The sequence below is a fragment of the Somniosus microcephalus genome, chromosome 7 (genome assembly GCF_052327205.1).
Source record: "Somniosus microcephalus isolate GS21.2 chromosome 7, FLI_Smic_1.0, whole genome shotgun sequence".
Taxonomy (NCBI): domain Eukaryota; kingdom Metazoa; phylum Chordata; class Chondrichthyes; order Squaliformes; family Somniosidae; genus Somniosus; species Somniosus microcephalus.
The window spans coordinates 34,711,361-34,732,441 of NC_140993.1; the positions used below are offsets into that span (position 1 = coordinate 34,711,361).

Here is a 21,081-nt window from a genome sequence, read left to right on the forward strand (position 1 = left end):
AATAGTGGTGAACGGTTGTTTTTTTGGACTGGAGGAAGGTATACAGTGGTGTTTCCCAGGGGTCGGGACGAGGACCATTGTGTTTCTTGATATACATCAATGACTTGGACTTGGGTGTACAGGGCACAATTTCAAAATTTGCAGATGACACAAAACTTGGAAGTATAGTGAACAGTGAGGAGGAGAGTGATAGACTTCAAGAGGACATAGACAGGCTGGTGGAATGGGCGGACATGTGGCAAATGAAATTTCACACAGAAAAGTGCAAAGCGATACATTTTGGTAGGAAGAATGAGGAGAGGCAATTTAAACTAAAGAGTACAATTCTAATGGAGGTGCATGAACAGAGGGACCTGGGGGTATATGTGCACAAATCGTTGAAGATGGCAGGGCAGGTTGAGAAAGTGGTTAAAAAAGCATACGGGATCCTGGGCTTCATAAATAGAGGCATAGGCCTCGATTTTAACTGACCCGTGGAGTCGGGATTGGAGGCGTGCGGGGGGTTAAAGTCCCGAATTCGGGGGTCCCGACACCATCCCGCCCCCAACCCGCCTCCATGTAAGTTTCAAAGGAGGCGGGTACCCGCCCCGCACTGGGACCCGCCTACCCGATGCGGGAAGGGATTATTGAGAATTAACTGCCTGTTAACAGGTTGTTAACAGGCAGTTTTTAGCCTAATCCCTATTTTAAAGCTTCAAGTGTGGGATTCCCGACGGCTCCAAACCACGCCAAGTTAGAGGGGTCAGTCCGTCGGGTTGATGGACTTGGAGGGGTCGAGATTTCGGTGTTCAGGTGAGTGATGGGTGCATGAGTGCAAAGGTAAGTGTGTTTGGTGTGTCTAAAGTGTGTAAAGAAGTTTAAGTTTCCTGTACTTACCTTTACAGCCTTCCTTCCTCTAGGTTTCAGGAGTCCATCATCTAACCGGCACAGAAAGCAGAATGGCTGCGAACTGTCAAAAGTGACAGCCTGCAGCTTTCTGTGCTGGAGAGATTTCTAACTGAGTCTGTGTAGAAGGACTCAGGTTAGAAGTAAGTCAGTGTTTGACAGCTTCAAACAGTTGTGAAACACTGATATTTCATCTGTCAAAACGTCTTGACAGATGAAATTTCAGTCTGTGACATCACCTGTTGCCGGGTGGCCATTAATTGGCCTGCTGAGCCCGCTGGGCGGGCTCAACAAGGTCAATCAAGTTAAAATCGCGTGGATTGGCCACATCTCGATGGAGGCGGGACTACAACCCCGAAAGTTGTCGTCCCGCCTCCTTCCCGACTTCTGAGTGAAAATCACCCCTATAGAGTAGATAAGGAAGTTATGATGAACCTTTATAAAACACTGGTCTGGCCTCAACTGGAGTATTTTGTCCAATTCTAGGCACCGCACTTTAGGAAGGATGTGAAAGCCTTAGAGAGGATGCAGAAAAAATTTATGAGAATGATTCCAGGGATGAGGGTCTTCAGTTACGTGGATAGACTAGAGAAGCTGGGGTTGTTCTCCTTAGAGCAGAGAAGGTTGAGAGGAGATTTGATAGAGGTGTTCAAAATCATGAGTGATATGGACAGAGTAGCTAGAGAGAAACTGTTCCCATTGGTGGAAGGGTCAAAAACCAGAAGACACAGATTTAAGGTGAATGTTAGAAGAACCAAAGGCGACATGAGGAAAAACTTTTTTACGCAGCGAGGTTAGGATCTGGAATGCACTGCCTGAAAGGGTGGTGGAGGCAGATTCAATCGTGGTTTTCAAAAGGGAATTGGATAAGTACCTGAAGGAAAAAAAATTTGCACGGCTACGGGGAAAGGGCGGGGGAGTGGGACTGGCTGAAGCGCTCTTGCAGAGAGCTGGCACGGGCTCGACGGGCCAAATGGCCTACTTCTGTGCTATAACCATTCTATGATTCTATGCTAACCATTTTAGGCACCAAAGCGCACAGTAGCTGAACTGCTGATTATGCAGAAAAACTCAATGCTCTCATAAGTGTTTTAAAGACTCAATACTTGCATTGTTAAAAATTTCACCCACTCAAGCCAACTCATGTAGCAATGGAGCTTTCAGTATAATTTTGAGTTTTTGTTAGATCACAAGATGGGTGAGAAAAGCCAGTTGATCCATCTTAACTCATCCATCCAGAGAGACCTTAAAGACTCCCTACTGAGTGAGTTCAAAAGGCAACTAGCTATGCTTTTGGGGCGATAGGGTTGAAGGTTATGGGTAAGTGAGGTTGCTATTTAAAAAAAGGACAGTCTGCCGGGCCCAATAGCAATTTCCTGCTCCCAACACGTGCTTGGTTCTAATGTGTACCAACGGACAGAGAGACTGCCGGCTTAACAGAGGAACAAGAAAAAGAAAAGTATGTAATGGGGAGAGATAAGAAGAAAAGACAGAAGAGTTATATAGATCAGGAATGGGAAATGACTGGCAAGAGACAGGAAAGCAAGAAAAGAAGGCATGTTGAAGACACACTGGAGACAAGAAATAGGAAGCAAAAGATTGAGGCTCACAACAAAATGTGAAAGAGAAGCACAGAAGAAAGGCAGACAAAACGTGTTAAGGCACATATTTGGGTAAATCTACCGAGCCTCCACACCACAGTTACCGCACCTGAAAAATTCCATTCTTCCACTGCTGGTGAGCAGCCTTGCAGAATTTACTCTTGCATGCAATCATCATTTATTTTCTATTGAGCTATTGTATTAGAGCATTTATGGTACTTGGTTGTGGAGAATGTGGATGAAATGTGCGATGTCGGCAGTTTTGTCGCTATCATCATCAGACTTTGGTGACTTGGTTGAATGCTTTGCTTATGTTTAAAAAAAGGAGAAGCTTATTCACTTTACAGCAATTGCCTGCACGTCATTCCAGATCCCATAACTCCACGTATAGAGTGAGATTATCACTTCCTTATAAATGGCAGTATTTGTCAACGTGCACTTTTGGAGAGTCTTGATAAATTAAAAGGCTATCTTCTATCGCAGTGCATTCAATTCAGCATTGTTTTTTCTGATCCATCTCTGAATTTGGCTGATAAGTCAAGTAATTATTTCTGCTACTGGTACATGGGCATCAGTGAACCTCTGCTGCAGCAAGCCTCTCAGTTCAATGAGAAATCAATGGGACTTTTTCATCAAAATCGGTGCATAAAAGAAAGTGCACTTCTTTTATTTATCTATCTTTCTTTTTTTACCAAACCAATGGTGTCAGCTGCAAAATTGTTTTGGTAACCAGTGATTAATTTTTACAGATATACCTTCGACGCCATTACACATTATGTGTTTGTTGTAGATTTGTTCTATAAATTGTTCTTGGCAGCTGTGTTTGGCAGCAAATTTCATATAACTGGGAATTATTTACAAGCAAGTGTTTAAAAACAGTTAAGCCGAGAAATTCGATCGCGCCCGAAAATGGGCTTGAAGAGGGCGGGTTGGGGGGGGTGCGCTGCACTGATAATTGCTACTGCGCTATTCATTGCTTCCGTGCCTTTTTGAGCGGGGTGGGGGAGGCAGGAAGTGGGTCTTCACTGTCGCTACTTAAAGGCAGCCAGCACCTCTTAAAAGGTGCACTCTGGCTGCAGACATGAAGGAAGGTGTCTGTCGAAACAAATGGCTGCAAGGCCTGCAGAGCGGGCCCCCAGGTTCACCGATGTCACGCTGGAGGCCCTGGTCCAGGCGGTGGACAGGAGGAGGGAAATCCTGTTCCGTCTGTGGAAGTGTGGAACTCTATCCCCCGCTCCCACAAAAAGCAGTAGATGCTAGTTTAATTAATTAATTTTGTTAGACAAGGGTATTAAAGGTTATGGGGGTAAAAATTGGGTAGCACCCACTTTGGCAAACGAGCCCGGCACCCAAGAAGAGTGCCGGGCTCACGGAGAGCAGCTGGCACCCCGCGGTGGGGCTTCACGGGGGCCGGGGACAGCAATGGGGGCAGGTGCTGGCAGGCGGCCAGCAACAAAAATGACCGCCCGCCACCTCCCCTTTAACTAGCGCCACCCCGGTCGCAGGTAGGCCCCCCTGATCCCGGTGGACATAGCGTCCGGCGGTAAGTCAGGGGGCGCCACCCAATATTACAGCCAGGGCGCGAGAGGGGCGTCATCGCAGCGGCGCAGCGCCACGGCTAACCTCTTAGGGCGCTAACGGGAGGCGCAAATCAACCGAATTTAGCCCCCATGGAGCCAAGGCGGGTAAATGCAGTTAAGATGCAGGTCAGAGATTTGGATGCATGCTGCAGAGTTTTAACTTCATAGTGTGTGTCTTTTCTCCTTGGCAAGTTCCCCGCCTGGAAGTCAGCGTGATTGACCCAGGGGAGTGTGATCCTGGGGGAGTGTCCGACCCTAATCCCAGGTTGTTCCGATCGGGGGGGGTCCGATCCCCGACACAGAGGGGTGTCCGATCCCTGATCCTAGGGCTCTTTGTATGGCGGGGGTCTCATTGGGGGGGCTGGGGGGAGCTTGTAGAACCAGAGGAAGCACTCCTGCTCCTCCTGGCCCACAGGCAGTGCTGTAAAGGCACTTACCTTCTCCCCGAAGCTATGCTCGCCTCCCTTCAAGGCCAAGCAGGTTAAATTGGAGGCTGCTAGTCTCATTAAAATATTTAAATTGCCAACCCACCTCTGGGGGCAGGCTGGCTGCCCGCCCCTTGTCCCGCCTCCGTTAAACCCGGAAGTGGGCAGGTTGGGGTCGGGTTTGAGACTTTTAAAGTTTTGACATCGGATCAAACCCAACCCAAACCCACCTGCTTTTGGGGGTTAAAAACACCCCGTTTATTTAATCACCTCATTTTATAAAATCTATCAAGATGGACCCCTCACCTGATAGCTTTAGTTTTACTTCTGTAGTATTCCAGCTGACACTTTCATACTATGGCATACATTCAAATTTCATTATTTGTGAAACAGATTCGTCTATGCTTCTTTCTTTCTTAACAATGATACTGATCTCAGAGTATGCAGTAGATACCAGCGTAACATCCTGTGATGCTGTTAATTCTGGTGAACCTGTTCCAATCTGTGGATGATTCACTCAGTTCTTAGCCCGACACTGGTGGAGGTGCTTTCAGCTGAAGAAAGAGCCTGGCTCCCCCTGTGTCGTTCATTAAGAAAGTTGCTTCTAGGCAATGCAACTTTGTTGTTGGATCATTGGGCACTCTTCAGCTGCAGATTCACATCAGCAGATTTAGAGATGAAGGAGAGAGGAAGAGAGGCTCTCAGAAGTATCCTAGATGAGGGAACTAGATGTAATATCTCCAAGTTTGCAGACGACACAAAACTGGGTGGGCGTGTGTGCTGTGAGGAGGATGCTGAGAAACTCCAGTATGATTTGGACAGGTTGGGTGATTGGTAGATGCAGTATAATGTGGGTAAATGCGAGGTTATCCACTTTGGTGGCAAAAACAGGAAGGCAGATTATTATCTGAACGGCAATAGATTGGGAGAAGGGGAAGTGCAACGAGACCTGGGGGTCCTTGTGCACCAGTCGCTGAAGGTAAGCATGCAGGTGCAGCAGGCGGTTAAGAAGGCAAATGGTATGTTGGCCCTCGTAGCGAGCGGGTTCGAGTACAAGAACAAGGATGTCTTGCTGCAGTTGTACAGGGCCTTGGTGAGACCATTCCTTGAGTATTGTGTGCAGTTTTGGTTGCCTTATCTGAGGAAGGATGTTCTTGCCATGGAGGGAGTGCAGCGAACATTCACCAGACTGATACCTGGGATGGCAGGAATGACGTATGAGGATAGATTGGGTCGATTGGGCTTATACTCGCTGGAGTTTAGAAGAATGAGAGAGGATCTCATTGAAACTTATAAAATTCTAACAGGACTGGACAGACTGGATGCAGGAAGGATGTTCCCGATGGCCGGGGAGTCCAGAACCAGGGGTCACAGTCTAAGGATAAGTGGTAAGCCATTTAGGACTGAGATGAGGAGGAATTTCTTCACCCAGAGAGTGGTGAACCTGTGGAATTCTCTACCACAGAAGGCAGTGGAGGCCAATTCATTAAATATATTCAAGAAGGAGTTGGATATATTTCTTAAGGCTAAAGGGATCAAGGGATATGGGTAGAAGGCAGGGACAGGGTACTGAATTTGGATAATCAGCCATGATTTCATTGAATGGCAGAGCAGGCTCAAGGGGCCGAATGGCCTACTCCTGCTCCTATCTTCTATGTTTCTATGTTTCTAAGCAAACAAAAGAGTCAAAGTCCTCTTGCTTCATGCCTCATTATCATATCACAGCTAATGGTCTTTTCTGTCTATTAATAATGGACTAAGCCCGATTTAAACCATAAGTGACCTTGCCAAGTACACATAAACACGTTTGCAACATCAATTTATCAGCATGTGGCAGAGGCCCATATTATAGCTATAAATCCCAATTGAAGTCAATGTACAAGCTCTTAAAACTCAAGCTTGGCACCATCTAGCCGCTGCTACTTGATTTTTTTCCCCTCTTCTCCTGTACCCTTGTCAACCTTGATGGTGTCCTAGTGATCTTGGCTCTATACCTACGTTTCTCAATTTGATTAAAAACTTTAACAGTACAAGATCAAGAACAAAATCATAGAATGATGCAGCACAGAAGGAGGCCATTGGGCCCATCATGCCTGTGCCGGCTCTTTGAACGAACTATCCAGTTAGTCCCATTTCCCTGCCCTTTCCCCAGAGCCCTGCAAATTTTTTCCCTTCAAGTATGTATCCAATTCCCTTTTGAAAGTTACTATTGAATCTGCTTCCACCGCCCTTTCAAACAGTGCATTCCAGATCATCATAACTCGCTGCGTAAAAAAAATCCTCCTCATCTCGCCTCTGGTTCTTTTGCCAATTACCTTAAACCTGTGGGCTATGGTTACTGAAACTTCTGCCACTGGAAACAGTTTCTCCTTATTTACTACACCAAAACCCTTCATGACCTGGGTGTTCTTGTGCACCAGTCGCTGAAGGTAAGCATGCAGGTGCAGCAGGCGGTTAAGAAGGCAAATGGTATGTTGGCCTTCGTAGCAAGAGGGTTCGAGTACAGGAACAAGGATGTCTTGCTACAGTTGTACAGGGCCTTGGTGAGACCACACGTTGAGTATTGTGTGCAGTTTTGGTCGCCTTACCTGAGGAAGGACGTTCTTGCCATGGAAGGAGTGCAGCGAAGATTCACCAGGCTGATACCTGGGATGGCAGGAATGACGTATGAGGAGAGATTGTGTCGATTGGGCTTATACTCACTGGAGTTTAGAAGATTGAGAGGGGATCTCATCGAAACCTATAAAATTCTGTCAGGCCTGGACAGACTAGATGTAGGAAGGATGTTTCTGATGGCCGGGGAGTCCAGAACCAGGGGTCATAGTCTAAGGATAAGGGGTAAGCCATTTAGGACTGAAATGAGGAGGAATTTCTTCACCCAGAGAGTGGTGAACCTGTGGAATTCTCTGCCACAGAGGGCGGTGGAGGCCAGTTCATTAAATATATTCAAGAAAGAGTTGGATATATTTCTTAAGGCTAAAGGGATCAAGGGATATGGGGAGAAGGCACGGACAGGGTACTGAATTTGGATGATCAGCCATGATCTCATTGAATGGCGGAGCAGGCTCGAGGGGTCGAATGGTGTACTCCTGCTCCTATCTTCTATGTTTCTATGTTTCTATGTTTTGAGCACGTCTTAAATCTCCTCTTTACCTTCTCTGCTCTAAGGAGAACAATCCCAGCTTCTCTAGTCGCTCCATGTAACTGAAGTCCTGCATCGTTGGTAGCATTCTAGTAAATCTCCTCTGCACCCTCTCTAAGGCCTTGACATCCTTCCTAAAGTGTGGTGCCCAGAATTGGCCACAATACAATAGGTGGGGCCTCACCAGTGTTTTATAAAGGTTTAGCATAACTTCTGTTTATGAAGCCAAGGAATCCAGATGCTTTTTTAACAGCCTTCTCAACTTGTCCTGTCACCTTCAAAGATTTGTGTACATACACCCTCAGATCTTTCTGTTCCTGCACCCTATTTAAAATTGTACCATTTAATTTATATTGCTTCTCCTCATTCTTCCTACCAAATTAATCACTTCACACTTCTGCACGTTAAATTAATCTGCCATGCGTCTGCCCATTTCACCAGTCTGCCTAAGTCCTCCTGAAGTCTGTTACTATCCTCCTCATGGTTTATTACATTTCCGAGTTTTGCGTCATCTGTTAGCTTTGAAATTATGCCCAGAATACCCAAGTCCAGGTCATTAATACATATCAAAAAGAGCAGTGGTCCCAATACAGACACCTGGGGGACACCACTGCACACTTCCCTCCCGTCTGAAAAATAACTTTTCACCACTACCCGCTGCTTTTTGTCCCTTAGCCAATTTCGTATCCATACTGCCACTGCCCCTTTAATCCCATGGGCTTCAATTTTGCCAATAAGTCTATTATGTGGTACTTCATCAAACGCCTTTTGAAAGTCCATATACACAACATCAACCACACTACCCTCATCAACCCTCTCCGTTAAACGCATTTCATCAAAGTAGTTTTAAAGGGATATTTACAATTCACAGAAGGGTTGACTTCCAGCAGAGCTGTTTCAGCTCTGTTAAATGGCATTGGCTCATGTGTTAATCAAACAGGTAATCTTGCAGCCCATGTGTTACAATATTAATTCAGCAAGAAATACCAGCTTCGCTTCCCACAATAGGAGCAAGGCCTAGAAATCTTTGTCCTAGGGGTCTGGCACAATGTTTCTGTCCTTTCAATGGCCTCCTGCCTGAAAGGTCTACCCCCAGCAACCAGCTTTTCTGTGCGTGCATTGGATTTGACGTTCTACAAACTGCCAAAAGGGGATTTCCACACGCCCTCTTGACACACAAGTGAAGATCCCATCTGCTGTGGGTGGAAGCTTCTACCACCCACCCTGGGATTGACTGCGAACTTAGGCTACACTGAAAATCGGCAGAAATTAGGCAGAACTGATCTCTGCCTAATTTTGCGGTTAGGGTTAGGGTTCCATCTGTGCCTGTTTTCAGGGGAACACAGGGCGTGACAGACACCAAGATTGAACCCGCTTGTCTAAATCAGAAGACTGAAGACAATCAAGTCGTCGAGCCGAGTATTTTCTGATTTCTGCAATGGGGCCAGTAGGCAGACAGCGACCGGCTGCTGAACGAGACAAAGTTTAATCAGTAAGTCTAATATATCTTTTAGGAAGCGCTACAGACATGTAGCTGCATCAGCCCAAATTGCTTCACACCACGCGGGAGCCCGGGACCTGTCTGGAAAAGCACAGCAATCAGCAAGCTGCACACCTGGCTATCGGAAGAAAATAGGTGGGTGGGAGAAGGAGGGAAGTCAGGAGCAGGGTAGACAGACAATGTTAACAGAAATCACTATGCGTACTCCAAGCTGTGTAACGGTGCGAGCTCTGAAAGTGTGGAATGTTCTGCATGCATACTTTAGAGCAGGTTCAGCATCATCAGGAAAAGCATGTTTTGTTTAATTTCAGTACTTAAGACAGGAAAGTGGTATCTTGTTTTTTCAAATTAACTGGGGGACAGCCAAAGCCTGATTTCACCGCAGGCCAGATCTCTCATCTGTACGTTCTGAAGCTGGACAAAATAATCTGATTGTTACTTACTGCACGGGTGTCCTTGGATTTTTACTTCATCGATGGCGATGTACCCTGGCTGACCCGAGGTGACAGCTTCAAATATAACCTACAATAAATGAAATACTTTTTCAATAAATCTCGGTACACAGTAGAATCATAAACATTCAAGAGTATTATCGTGCATTTATAAAGCTGCAAAGCCAATGAGAATGATCAAATCCACACGCTCAGGATCATGAAGTATCTATAATAATGCATTGTGCATAGTGCATATCCATCATACCTTTCTGATTCATTGCTGGGATATTTTGACCAAATCAGTTATTTCATAGCTGGAGGACTTCCCCACCAATGCTGAGCGATTGTATCCCCTGGCTGCAGAGTTTAGAATTAAGGGGCATAGCCTCAGGATAAGGGGTCGACCATTTAAGACTGAGATGAGGAGGAATTTCTTCATTCAGAGGGTTGTGAACCTTTGGAATTCTCTATCCCAAAGGGCTGTGGGTGCTGAATCGTTGAGTATATTCAAGACTGAGAGAGATAGATTTTTGGACTCTAGGGGAATCAAGGGATATGGCGATCAGGCGGGAAAGTGTTGAGGTCGAAGATCAGCCATGATCTCATTGAATGGCGGAGCAGGCTCGAGGGGCCGTATGGCCGACTCCTGCTCCTAATTCTTATGATCTTAATCCCCAGCCTCTCCCACTCACTCCCTACACCTCCTGAAAAAAAGTTATAACCCAATAGTTTCCATATCTTTTGGTTCCCTGTGAGCAACACCACAGGAGATGTACTAGTAACTTTAATAAGTATTAGCTGTAGGATGTACAGTTGCCCAAGTAACTTGATGGATGTGTGCACCCTCTGGGATCCGTGCTGAGTGATGGCTGCTATATTGAAAAAAAGATCATTCATTCAAATTAGTGAAATGACAGTTACCTGCTCACTGCCCTGAATATGTACAAACCTAAATTATTGAGTCAAAACTGAATGCCTTATACATGTCATTCAGTGACACCTTTGCCAATGGACTCGGCTTTACTCACACTTCATACAGATGCAGTAACAATCATATGATAGATTAAAACAACAAATATACTCACATACTACTGTCTAAATCTCATTTCTCACACACAGAATGAATGCCTTCTAAAAGCAAAGGGAAGGGAAAGCAGCCAGGATTCCTATGCATGATCACCAACCAGTGACTCCTGGGACATCTCCATTGTAAACAGACAGCTATCTAGGCTCACCCAAGAAGGGCCGAGTGGGTGAGTCACCCGAGGGCATCTGGCACCAGACTCAATGGGGGTAAGTTTTGACTGTGTCTAAAACGGGGGACTTCAATGGAAATGAAAATCGGGAGGGATGGAAAATGGGCTGCCTGTTCGCTATCACCCATTTTACACTGTCGGACAAAGTCAAAATTACCCCCAATACCTTCAAAAAGAGGAGGGGAGAAAATTGGGAAAAAAATTGACCTGATGTGACTGCTTCAAATAAAACCTACAATAAATGAAATACTTTTTCAATAAATCTCGGTACACAGTAGAATCATAAACATTCAAGAGTATTATCGTGCATTTATAAAGCTGCAAAGCCAATGAGAATGATCAAATCCACACGCTCAGGATCATGAAGTAATTGGCCTTACTTGGAAACAGTTACTTCTTAGACCACAGGGTAATTTTGATTTCACCACCCGAGCCGTAATCTGAGCCCAAACGATTTTCATCCCATTCAAGGTGAAAACTATCCCACATGAATCTAAGTGCATTTTTTAAAGCTATTTATTATTGCAATTGTTCTTTGATTACAGTACATTGTCATATAAAATTCTAACAGGACTAGACAGACTAGATGCAGGAAGGATGTTCCCAATGGCGGGGAGTCCAGAACCAGGGGTCACAGTCTAAGGATAAGGGGTAAGCCATTTAGGACAGAGATGAGGAGGAATTTCTTCACCCAGAGAGTGGTGAACCTGTGGAATTCTCTACCACAGAAGGCAGTAGAGGCCAATTCATTAAATATATTCAAGAAGGAGTTGGATATATTTCTTAAGGCTAAAGGGATCAAGGGATATGGGGAGAAAGCAGGGACAGGGTACTGAGTTTGGATGATCAACCATGATCTCATTGAATGGTGGAGCAGGCTCGAGGGGCCGAATGGCCTACTCCTGCTCCTATGTTTCTATATTACATTGTTATATTCAGAGCGGACTATGATGACGATTAAGCTGTGCAGGGTGCCCTGGCTTGCAGATGATGCAGAGTTACTATCCAGTGGGTTCCAGCTGTGTCAGCATAGCTTTATGATCTTCTATATTCGGGTGAGGTGTGTCCCTCTTTCCTGGGCCCAAGTTGTGTGAGAAGTGCTGCAGCAGGCATTTGGACAGGAATGGAGTTTTTTTTTCCTCTGGTTTACCATTGGCGAATGTTTGATTGACAATGGGTGAACTGATTACAACAAAAACAACTTGTATTTATATAGCGCCTTTAACGTAGTAAAACGTCCCAAGGCGCTTCACAGGAGCGTTATAAAAAACAACATTTGAATCCGAGCCACAGAAGGAGATATTAGGGCCATCAAAGAGGTAGGTTTTAAGGAGCGTCTTAAAAGGAGGAAAGAGAGGCGAAGAGGTTTAGGGAGGGAATTCCAGAGCTTAGGGCCCAGGCAGCTGAAGGTGCGGCCGCCAATGGCGGAGTGAATAAAATCGGGGATGCGCAAGAGGCCAGAAATAGGGGAGCGCAGAGATCTCGGAGGGCTGTGGGGCTGGAGGAGATTACAGAGATAGGGAGCGGGGGGGGGTGGGGGGAGACCATGGAGGGATTTGAAACCATGGATTACGGGGCATTGTATTGACGAGGCGAGCTGCTAGCGCTAACCCTACTGCGCCTCGGCAGCTCACCATTTACGAAGGGGTGAAATCCGGAGGGGGGGTGGGGGGTGCAATGATCATGGGCCTGCAACAGTTACTTAAAGGGAAGGTGTGGCTGCATTGGGAGTGAAACGGAGCAGCAGTTTTCAGCAGCAGAGATATTTTTGCAGCAACCACAGCAGCATGGAGATGAAATAATGGAAGCCTTTAAGGCAGAAAATACATAAGCGGCTGCAGCAAAAAAAAATAGAATGTCAGGTGTGCTTCCAGACTGCAGCTAAGGAGCCCTTTAAATGCCGTTGGAAATGGCTGCCTCTCGACCCGTACTGCCCATGGTTTGTGGGGCGGGTTGGTGGCAGCAGTGTGGGTTGAGACTAAAGTGACGCCAGGGTCTTAACTGCAAAAATGAGTCACTTATTCATCCGTCCCTTAATCAGTTCACCCACCCACTGTGAATCACACACCAACCTTGGCTAAACCAGGAAAAAATAAACCCTCCTAAATCCCTATTAACTTCCGTTAATGAAGCTCACGCTCGTTTCTGCCGGTAGTTTGGTCGCCTAAATTGAGGTTCCCCCTAAAATCGGAACCAGCTCAGCTCCAGCTGTTAGTCAGTGGGACCTCTTTTACTGCTGCAATCTGCGTCCCGCTAACAGGCATAAATGGGGTGGTAGCGAGATGTAAGCCGGCTCCATGGCCTTCCACAGTAAAAGTAAACGGGTCAAAGCCGGAGAGGCCGCAGACTATTTAAGAGGTCGGTGTTGCCATAAGCTAGATGGTTAATGTTGTGTCTGTGTATAATAAGACACAGACTGCAGGAGAAACGGTACAACAGGTGTTTACTCAACGTGGCTCACAGTGGAACTGCCTGTACAGATTACTACTCAGTGCTATATACAGGTGTGGTCACTGCCGGTACTACAGTATACATGAGCTGTAAAAAGTAGTTCCCCCCTTAAAGGTATATACATTACAGTTAATAAGGAGGGGGGATGAACATTTCGAGCCTTTGATAAGAGCACATCCATTGAGACTGGTGGAGCTGATAAAGGACTTGGAGCAAACAAGCCAAAGGCCTCCTTTCTTATCACTAGGGCTCAGCAGTAGCTACCTGATATCAAACAGAATTCTGGGCTGGCTATAATATGCCGCACCACTCCTATTTCTCAACTTTTATTAGCGTGGTGTGGAGCTACGCGGAACAAAATTCATGTCTTCGGAAGATGGTAGAGCACCTGTTCAAAAGGAAAATTCTACCTTTAGGTGTTGAGTTCAATTAGTCTGCAGATTGATCTTGTATTGCAATTAACAAGATATGTACAAAGCTGCACTCTATATGAACCTTATTTTAGATTCAAGGAAATTGCCAAGTTGAGGGAGAAGTAAAAGAACTGAACCACTGCTGTTGAATTTCTGTCTAATGATACAACATATAGAAATTGGAGAGACTGTGGCTACCAAGCAATTGAGATTTATCCAGCATTGCTAGAAGGAGAACATATTTGTCAATTACAAATGTGCTCCATGCCCTCTTTCCACACAGACTTGTGTGAAGATCCTGACCACTCTGATTGCGGAGTGTCTTGTTGGACCAGCTGCTATGTTTAAATCAAGACTCATCACGTTAGCTTCCCATCAACCTCATTCCTTCCATGGACTTCCCTCCCTTTCCTACTACGATCTGCAGGCTTGGCTAAACCTAAGCGCAGGACCCTAATATACATTTGGTTATTAGGCCCCCGCCAATTTCGGGCGCACACGATGAAGGACTAAGAAGAGGCCCGACTGAAAATGGCGCTGGGCGTACCGCCAGTGCAGAATGGGCAGATGAGGCCGGGACCCAATTTTCAGGATCCTAACATTCATATTCTAAACATAGGAAACATAGGAACAGGAGTAGGCCATTCAGCCCCTCGAGCCTGTTCCACCATTCCATGAGATCTAGGCTGATCTGTGACCTAACTCCATATACCTGCCTTTGCCCCATATCCCTTAATACCTTTGGTTAACAAATATCCATCAATCTCAGATTTAAAATTCACAACTGACCTAACATCAATTGCCATTTGTGGAAGAGAGTTCCAAATTTCTACCACCCTTTGTGTGTAGAAGTGTTTCCTAATTTCACTCCTGAAAGGCCTGGCTCTAACTTTTAGACTGTGCCCCCGAGTCCTAGAATCCCCAACCAGCAGAAATAGTTTCTCTCTATCTACCCTATCAGTTCCCCTTAATATCTTGAAAACTTTGATCAAATCACCCTTTAACCTTCTAAATTCCAGGGAATACAACCCTAGTTTGCATAATCTCTCCTCGTAACTTAACCCTTTCTCAGCAGGAAACGTGCGGGAAAAAGTAAAAAAATCCCCCGCATACTGCCCAGGAAGGTTGCAGGTTTGATCCTTGATCTGTATTGACTTAACTGTCCTCAGATGGAGCACCTTTTGGGATGCTACAGTTGACCTCACCTTTCCTGCGTTAGGTAGGGGAAAAATTGCCTGTATTCCTTTTCAGGCCCGATCCAATGACTCCCTACCAGAAGTACACATGTGAACGGACATCAGGCGAAGATGGGTTTGGACTTGGCTATGATGCCCCCTGTAGCCAAGCAGCCTGTCAACACGCGCTGTTAAAACACCCCATTTAATAATTGGCACTTGGTTGAGATCTACGGTGCTGATTGAACTATAGCCCCACAACGAGTCAATGTTTTCAGGAGAGGAGGGGAGACAATTGGCAAGAAAAAAAATGCCTTGAAGTAAAACAAAGAGTTTAATCAGTGAGTTTTCTGATTAGCTACCAACAATTTCCATCCTCATGACCGGAGGTCATACTGTGATTGCTAATTACCATGGAAATCACTGCTACCCAATCAGAACATGTTCTAATACACAAATTTAAGATGCCAGAAAAGAGCATCATTAGAAAAATGCTTTAAAAGTTGGTTGCCGATTTGTTTGGGATTGATTTTTAAACTCGCTCAAATCACATTCTCAGTCTGAAAAACTATCTCCTAAACTTTAAGCAGAAGACATGAATGGAGATTGGAAAGGAACACCTCACGCAGTTCAAAACCTTGCTGCCTTTGTGCAATTATGGGCATCTTTTATAATTTTTCCCTGAGTAGTAAATCTCTCCTCAATGTCATAAGGTAAAACATTCAATACCCAAGACAATTGAGATCCCATCGACAATACACACACACACTCTCTCTCTCTCTCTCTCTCTCCCACACACATACATTCCCTCCCGCCCCCAGCCCCCAGAAGAACTGAGCCCCAATACATGCACACCCCTCAGGAGAACTGAACGTCCACGCCTGCGTTTACACACACAGAAAAACCTTCTGAGAAGAAAGCCACCATGCACATGCACACAGACACACACAAAGAGGAGAATTGAGCTACTACGCAGATATATCTGGTGAATTCAATCACCGTCACACACATGCACCCCCTCCCCCCTCAGGAGAATTGAGCCCTCACACATGCACAATCCTCAAGAGAGTTGAAACCGCTCCAATATACACATATAGACAAATCCAGCCCCCAAGACAGACAGAAAGCAGTTGAATGTGATTTTCTATAGTGACCTATGAAAGATCTGTGAGCAGAATTTTCATTCATTGAATGTAAATGTGAATATTCTAGCCTATATTCCCAACCACCCCTTGTAAATATTCCAGAAATGGGCGATTCTTATAAAACACAGGGCGCAGATTGCTCAATGCAAAACAGTTTTAAAAAAAGATTTGCATTTATATAGCTCCTTTCGCATCCTCAGGACATCCCAAAGCGCTTTACAACCAAGTACTTTTGAAGTGTAGTCACTGTTGTAACGTATGAAAGGCAGCAGCCAATTTGCGCACAGCAAGCTCCCACAAACAGCCATGTGATAATGACCAGATAATCTGTTTCAGTGATGTTGATTGAGGGATAAATATTGGTCAGGACACCGGGGAGAACTCCCCTGCTCTTCTTCAAAATAGTGGCATGGGATCTTTTACATCCACCTGAGAGAGCAGACGGGGCCTCGGTTTAATGTCTCATCCGAACGACGGCATGTGAGTGAGGACAGTTCCACTTAGCTGGGCAACAGAGGATGGTGTGTTTAACTGTGTCAAAGGCTGTAGAGAGGTTGAGGTGGACGAGGAAGTATAATGCACTACCGTCACATTCACAAAAAATAGTTTGTGACTTCGATTAGGGCCATTTCGGTGCTTGGGAGGAGTGAAAACGGATGGGAGAGACTCGAACTGGGAGTTGCAGAAAACATTAACATGGATCTGGGAGGCAACAACACGTTCAAGGACTTCAGAGAGGAAAGGAAGGTAGGAGATGGAGGCGGTAGTTAATGAGAACTGACACGTCAAGGGTTGTGTTTTATGTGGAGTGGGGAGGGTTGGTGATGGTGATTTTTGAAGGGAGGGATACAATGCCAGGGAAAGGGAACCATTTACAATGTCAGTTAGTATGGGGGTCAGGAATGGAAGCTAGATGGACAAGAGTTTCGTAGGAATGGGGCTGAGGGAGCAGGAAGAGCACCGTCTTTAACCATACCTCCAACATTTCTACTACCGCCCATGTCTGACTTGCCATCTGTGAAGTGCTTTGGGCATTTTGCTATGTTAAATGTCCCATCTGGCTCCACTGTCCTATGCGCCCATGAATGAGGTGATCCCGAAGTAACCCCGGAGCGGAAAATCTGTCCCTCTGGTTGAAAGTTGTTGCTGCTGTCGTATTGATGGAGATCCTTTCCAAAGGTATCAATTAACCCAAAATCAACTGCTTTTCCTTGAATGCCTGTCTCACATATTCACTATCCCGTGGGGTGGGGGAAATCTTATCTTGCTCCAAACGAATTTTACAACTCTGTCCTCGAGATCTGTGCTCACTGTGTAAGTTTAATAGCCTGCTTATCTTGACCATATACTGTACCTTTAATTATTCCAAACATCATGTCTCCTCTCCAATGACAGGTTAGGTATTAAGAACATCAAATGTTCTGACGGTTAACATAAGAACATAAGAAGTAGGAGCAGGAGTAGGCCATACGGCCCCTCGGGCCTGCTCCGCCATTCAATAGGATCATGGCTGATCTGAACCTAGACTCACGCCCACTTCCCTGCCTGCTCCCCGTAACCCCTAATTCCCTTATCAGCTAGGAAACTGTCTATCTCCGTTTTAAATTTATTTAATGTCGCAGCTTCCACAGCTCTCTGAGGTAGCAAATTCCATAGATTTACTACCCTCTGAGTGAAGAAGTTTCTCCTCATCTCAGTTTTGAAAGGGCAGCCCCTTATTCTAAGATTATGCCCCCTAGTTCTAGTTTCACCCATCAGTGGAAATATCCTCCCCGCATCCACCCGATCAAGCCCCCTCACAATCTTATATGTTTTGATAAGATCGCCTCTCATTCTTCTGAATTCCAATGAGTAGAGGCCCAACCTACTCAACCTTTCCTCATAAGTCAACCCCCTCATCTCCGGAATCAACCGAGTGAACCTTCTCTGAACTGCCTCGAGGGCAAGTATATCTTTTCTTAAATATGGAAACCAAAACTGCACGCAGTATTCCAGGTGTGGCCTCACCAGTACCCTGTATAACTGAAGCAAGACTTCCCTGCTTTTATACTCCATCCCCCTTGCAATAAAAGCCAAGATTCCATTGGCCTTCCTGATCACCTGCTGTACCTGCATACTAACCTTCTGTGTTTCATGCACCAGGACCCCCAGATCCCTTTGTACTGTAGCACTTTGCAGTTTCTTTCCATTTAGATAATAACTTGCTCTTTGATTTTTTCTGCCAAAGTGCATAACCTCACACTTCCCAACATTATATTCCATCTGCCAAATTTCTGCCCACTCACTTAGCCTGTTTATGTCCTTTTGCAGGTTTTATATGTCCTCCTCACTCATTGCTTTCCCTCCCATCTTTGTATCGTCGGCAAACTTGGATATGTTGCACTTGGTCCCCTCCTCCAAATCGTTAATATAGATTGTAAAGAGTTGGGGTCCCAGCACTGACCCCTGCGGAACACCACTAGTTACTGATTGCCAACCCGAGAATTAACCATTTATCCCAACTCTCTGTTTTCTGTTAGATAGCCAATCTTCCACCCATGCCAGTATATTACCCCCAATCCTGTGATTTTTTATCTTGTGCAGTAATCTTTTGTGTGGCACCTTGTCAAATGCCTTTTGGAAGTCCAAATACACCACATCAACTGGTTCCCCTTGAACCACCCTGTTTGTTATGTCCTCAAAGAATTCGAGCAAATTTGTCAAACATGACTTCCCCTTCATAAAACCATGCTGACTCTGTCCGATTAAATTATGCTTATCCAAATGTCCTGTCACTGCTTCCTTAATAATGGACTCCAACATTTTACCAACCACAGATGTTAGGCTAACTGGTCTATAGTTTCCAGCCTTTTGTCTACCTCCCTTTTTAAATAAGGGTGTTACATTAGCAGTTTTCCAATCTGCTGGGACCTTTCCTGAATCCAGGGAGCTTTGGAAAATTACCACCAATGCATCCGCAATCCCTACCGCCACTTCTCTCAAGACCCTAGGATGTAAGCCATCAGGTCCGGGGGATTTATCCGCCTTAAGTCCCATTATCTTACCGAGTACCATCTCCTTAGTGACTTTAAAGTTGTGACTTTAATTTTACTCAAACTCTAAATAAGGGATTTTGACAAACAATCGTTAACAACATTCAAGGTTTGGCCATGCTCCTTGTAATTTTTTTTTCCGTGCGCAGTCCCTTTGAATTTGGTGCACAGTCTATTCCCGCGGCAGCAGCTTGTGAGCGACCTTCGCGGGAACCATTAATGCGCGCCCGGTTGTGAGGAGTGAATGTTGTTAGAAGAAAAGTCCAAATCTCAAACAGGAAGTTTTCTCAGCTAATTTTCTGAACAGCAGGATAACATGATGAGGCTTGACGGAAATTAATTTTCTTTGTGCCTTTTAACCCAAACTGTGATTACCAATTAGCAAGTTATCCGCTCACATTTAGAAGCCGCGTTGTTATGGGTTGTAGTTCTGAGCTTTTAGTTACTCCTGTGCTCACGTACAAGGTACGTCTTGGTGAAATCCTGTATATAGTTCCAACTCCACCCAAGCCCTGTTTAATGTTGTCGTTTCCCCCTATTCCTAGCAGAGTGTTAACGGTCATGTTGCTGGGCTGATTGGGCATGCGATGCAAATTGAAATTGAGTCACTGTTAAGATAATTAGTTACACCTATTCTGAATAATTACACCGGTTCTGTATGAAAGTAGCCTGTCGCAGCTGGACCAGTCTGGCGGCAAACTGTTCCGAGAGCAAGGAAACTCGAAGTTTGTGATTTTTACAAAGGCGGGTTTTAACTTTTGAAGTGCCATTGGCTGCTCATTTAGGTTGCACTGGCACTCAACTGAGTTGGAGACTCACGTTTCATTGGGTCTTGCGATCTGCCCATTAACTGAGCTGCCTGCTCTTCACTGAAAAGCACAGAAACATAGAAGATAGGAGCAGGAGTCGGCCATTCGGCCCCTCGAGCCTGCTCCGCCATTCAATGAGATCATGGCTGATCATCCAAACTCAGTACCATGTCCCTGCCTTCTCCCCATATCCCTTGATCCGTTTAGCCTTAAGAAATATATCTAACTCCTTCACCGAGCCATTTTCCAGGCATCTCCTGATGTCGTGCTGCTATTTCACAACACAACAATGCAGAGGCATAGAAGATGCCAGCGTAAGTTCTGAGCCTGGTCTGAACTGTTTACTGGTTGCCCCCTGCATTGCTGCTGTTCGTTCAGTCAGCCTATTGGAGGCTGATTGTTAAAACAGAGATGCACGTGCAGCCTCCATCAGGCACCCAAATGCCCATCAGCGTGCCCATATGTACCCATTGTACCAATCAACCTGCCATGTGCATACATAATAAGCAGCTGCAGTATGAAACACTGCACAAAAGTTTTTCAGATGTTGTTCTATCTTGGACCCGGCCAGTAACATAAAATTGCAATTGATCAAGTGAAATAATAAAATATAAATTGAGATCTGTTCATCCTGGTATGGTGAAATGTCATCGTTTGGCATATGCAAGTTCCACTGCAGGATCTGTGCCATTACATAATAAACCGTTGGAAAAGGACTATGGCCGGAATTTTGCCGGCGCTGAGGGGACGGGATCGGAGGCGGGTCAGTTGTGAAATTTGAAATGATTGACAGCGGGTCAGGACCCCCGCTGTCAAGCCGCCTTCATGCGAGTCGCCCAGGTGTCGAGTCTGTCAGCGCTGAACAGACCTGACACCAAGTGGCGGGGGAGGCAATTTAGATCATTAACTGGATTGTTAAGAGGCAATTAAGTTGTATTTTAAGCTTAGCTTTAGATTTTTGGTGGTTGCCAACAGCCTCCCCGCTGCTCGGGGATCATGTCCAGTAAGGAGGTCGGGTGTTGTGTCAGTATGGGATGATTTACTAACTTAACAGCTGTAAATGGTCTATAAAAGCTCCCATTTCATAGGTCTTCACTTTCCAAGGTTAGAAGCTGTTGCTTACTGCATTTGGAAGACAGATTGAGCTTTATGCAGTTTGTAAGTGTTTGGAGCAAACTCTCTATCCAGTGTCACCTCATTGGAACAACCTCTCCCACCATTGACAGATCGCT

At 45.4% G+C, this 21,081-nt stretch overlaps 1 protein-coding gene across 7 annotated transcripts in view; it reads right to left on the reverse strand.

Moving 5' to 3' along the window:
• Positions 1 to 21,081, reverse strand: part of LOC147114602 (receptor-type tyrosine-protein phosphatase mu) — a 1,110,132-nt gene that overhangs the window by 717,014 nt on the left and 372,037 nt on the right. For all 7 annotated transcript variants that reach the window (XM_085992394.1, XM_085992393.1, XM_085992392.1 and 4 more), the window contains exon 4: positions 9,578 to 9,656. In XM_085992394.1, coding sequence (XP_085848520.1) covers positions 9,578 to 9,656 — 79 coding nt within the window. The remainder of the gene's footprint in view (positions 1 to 9,577; positions 9,657 to 21,081) is intronic.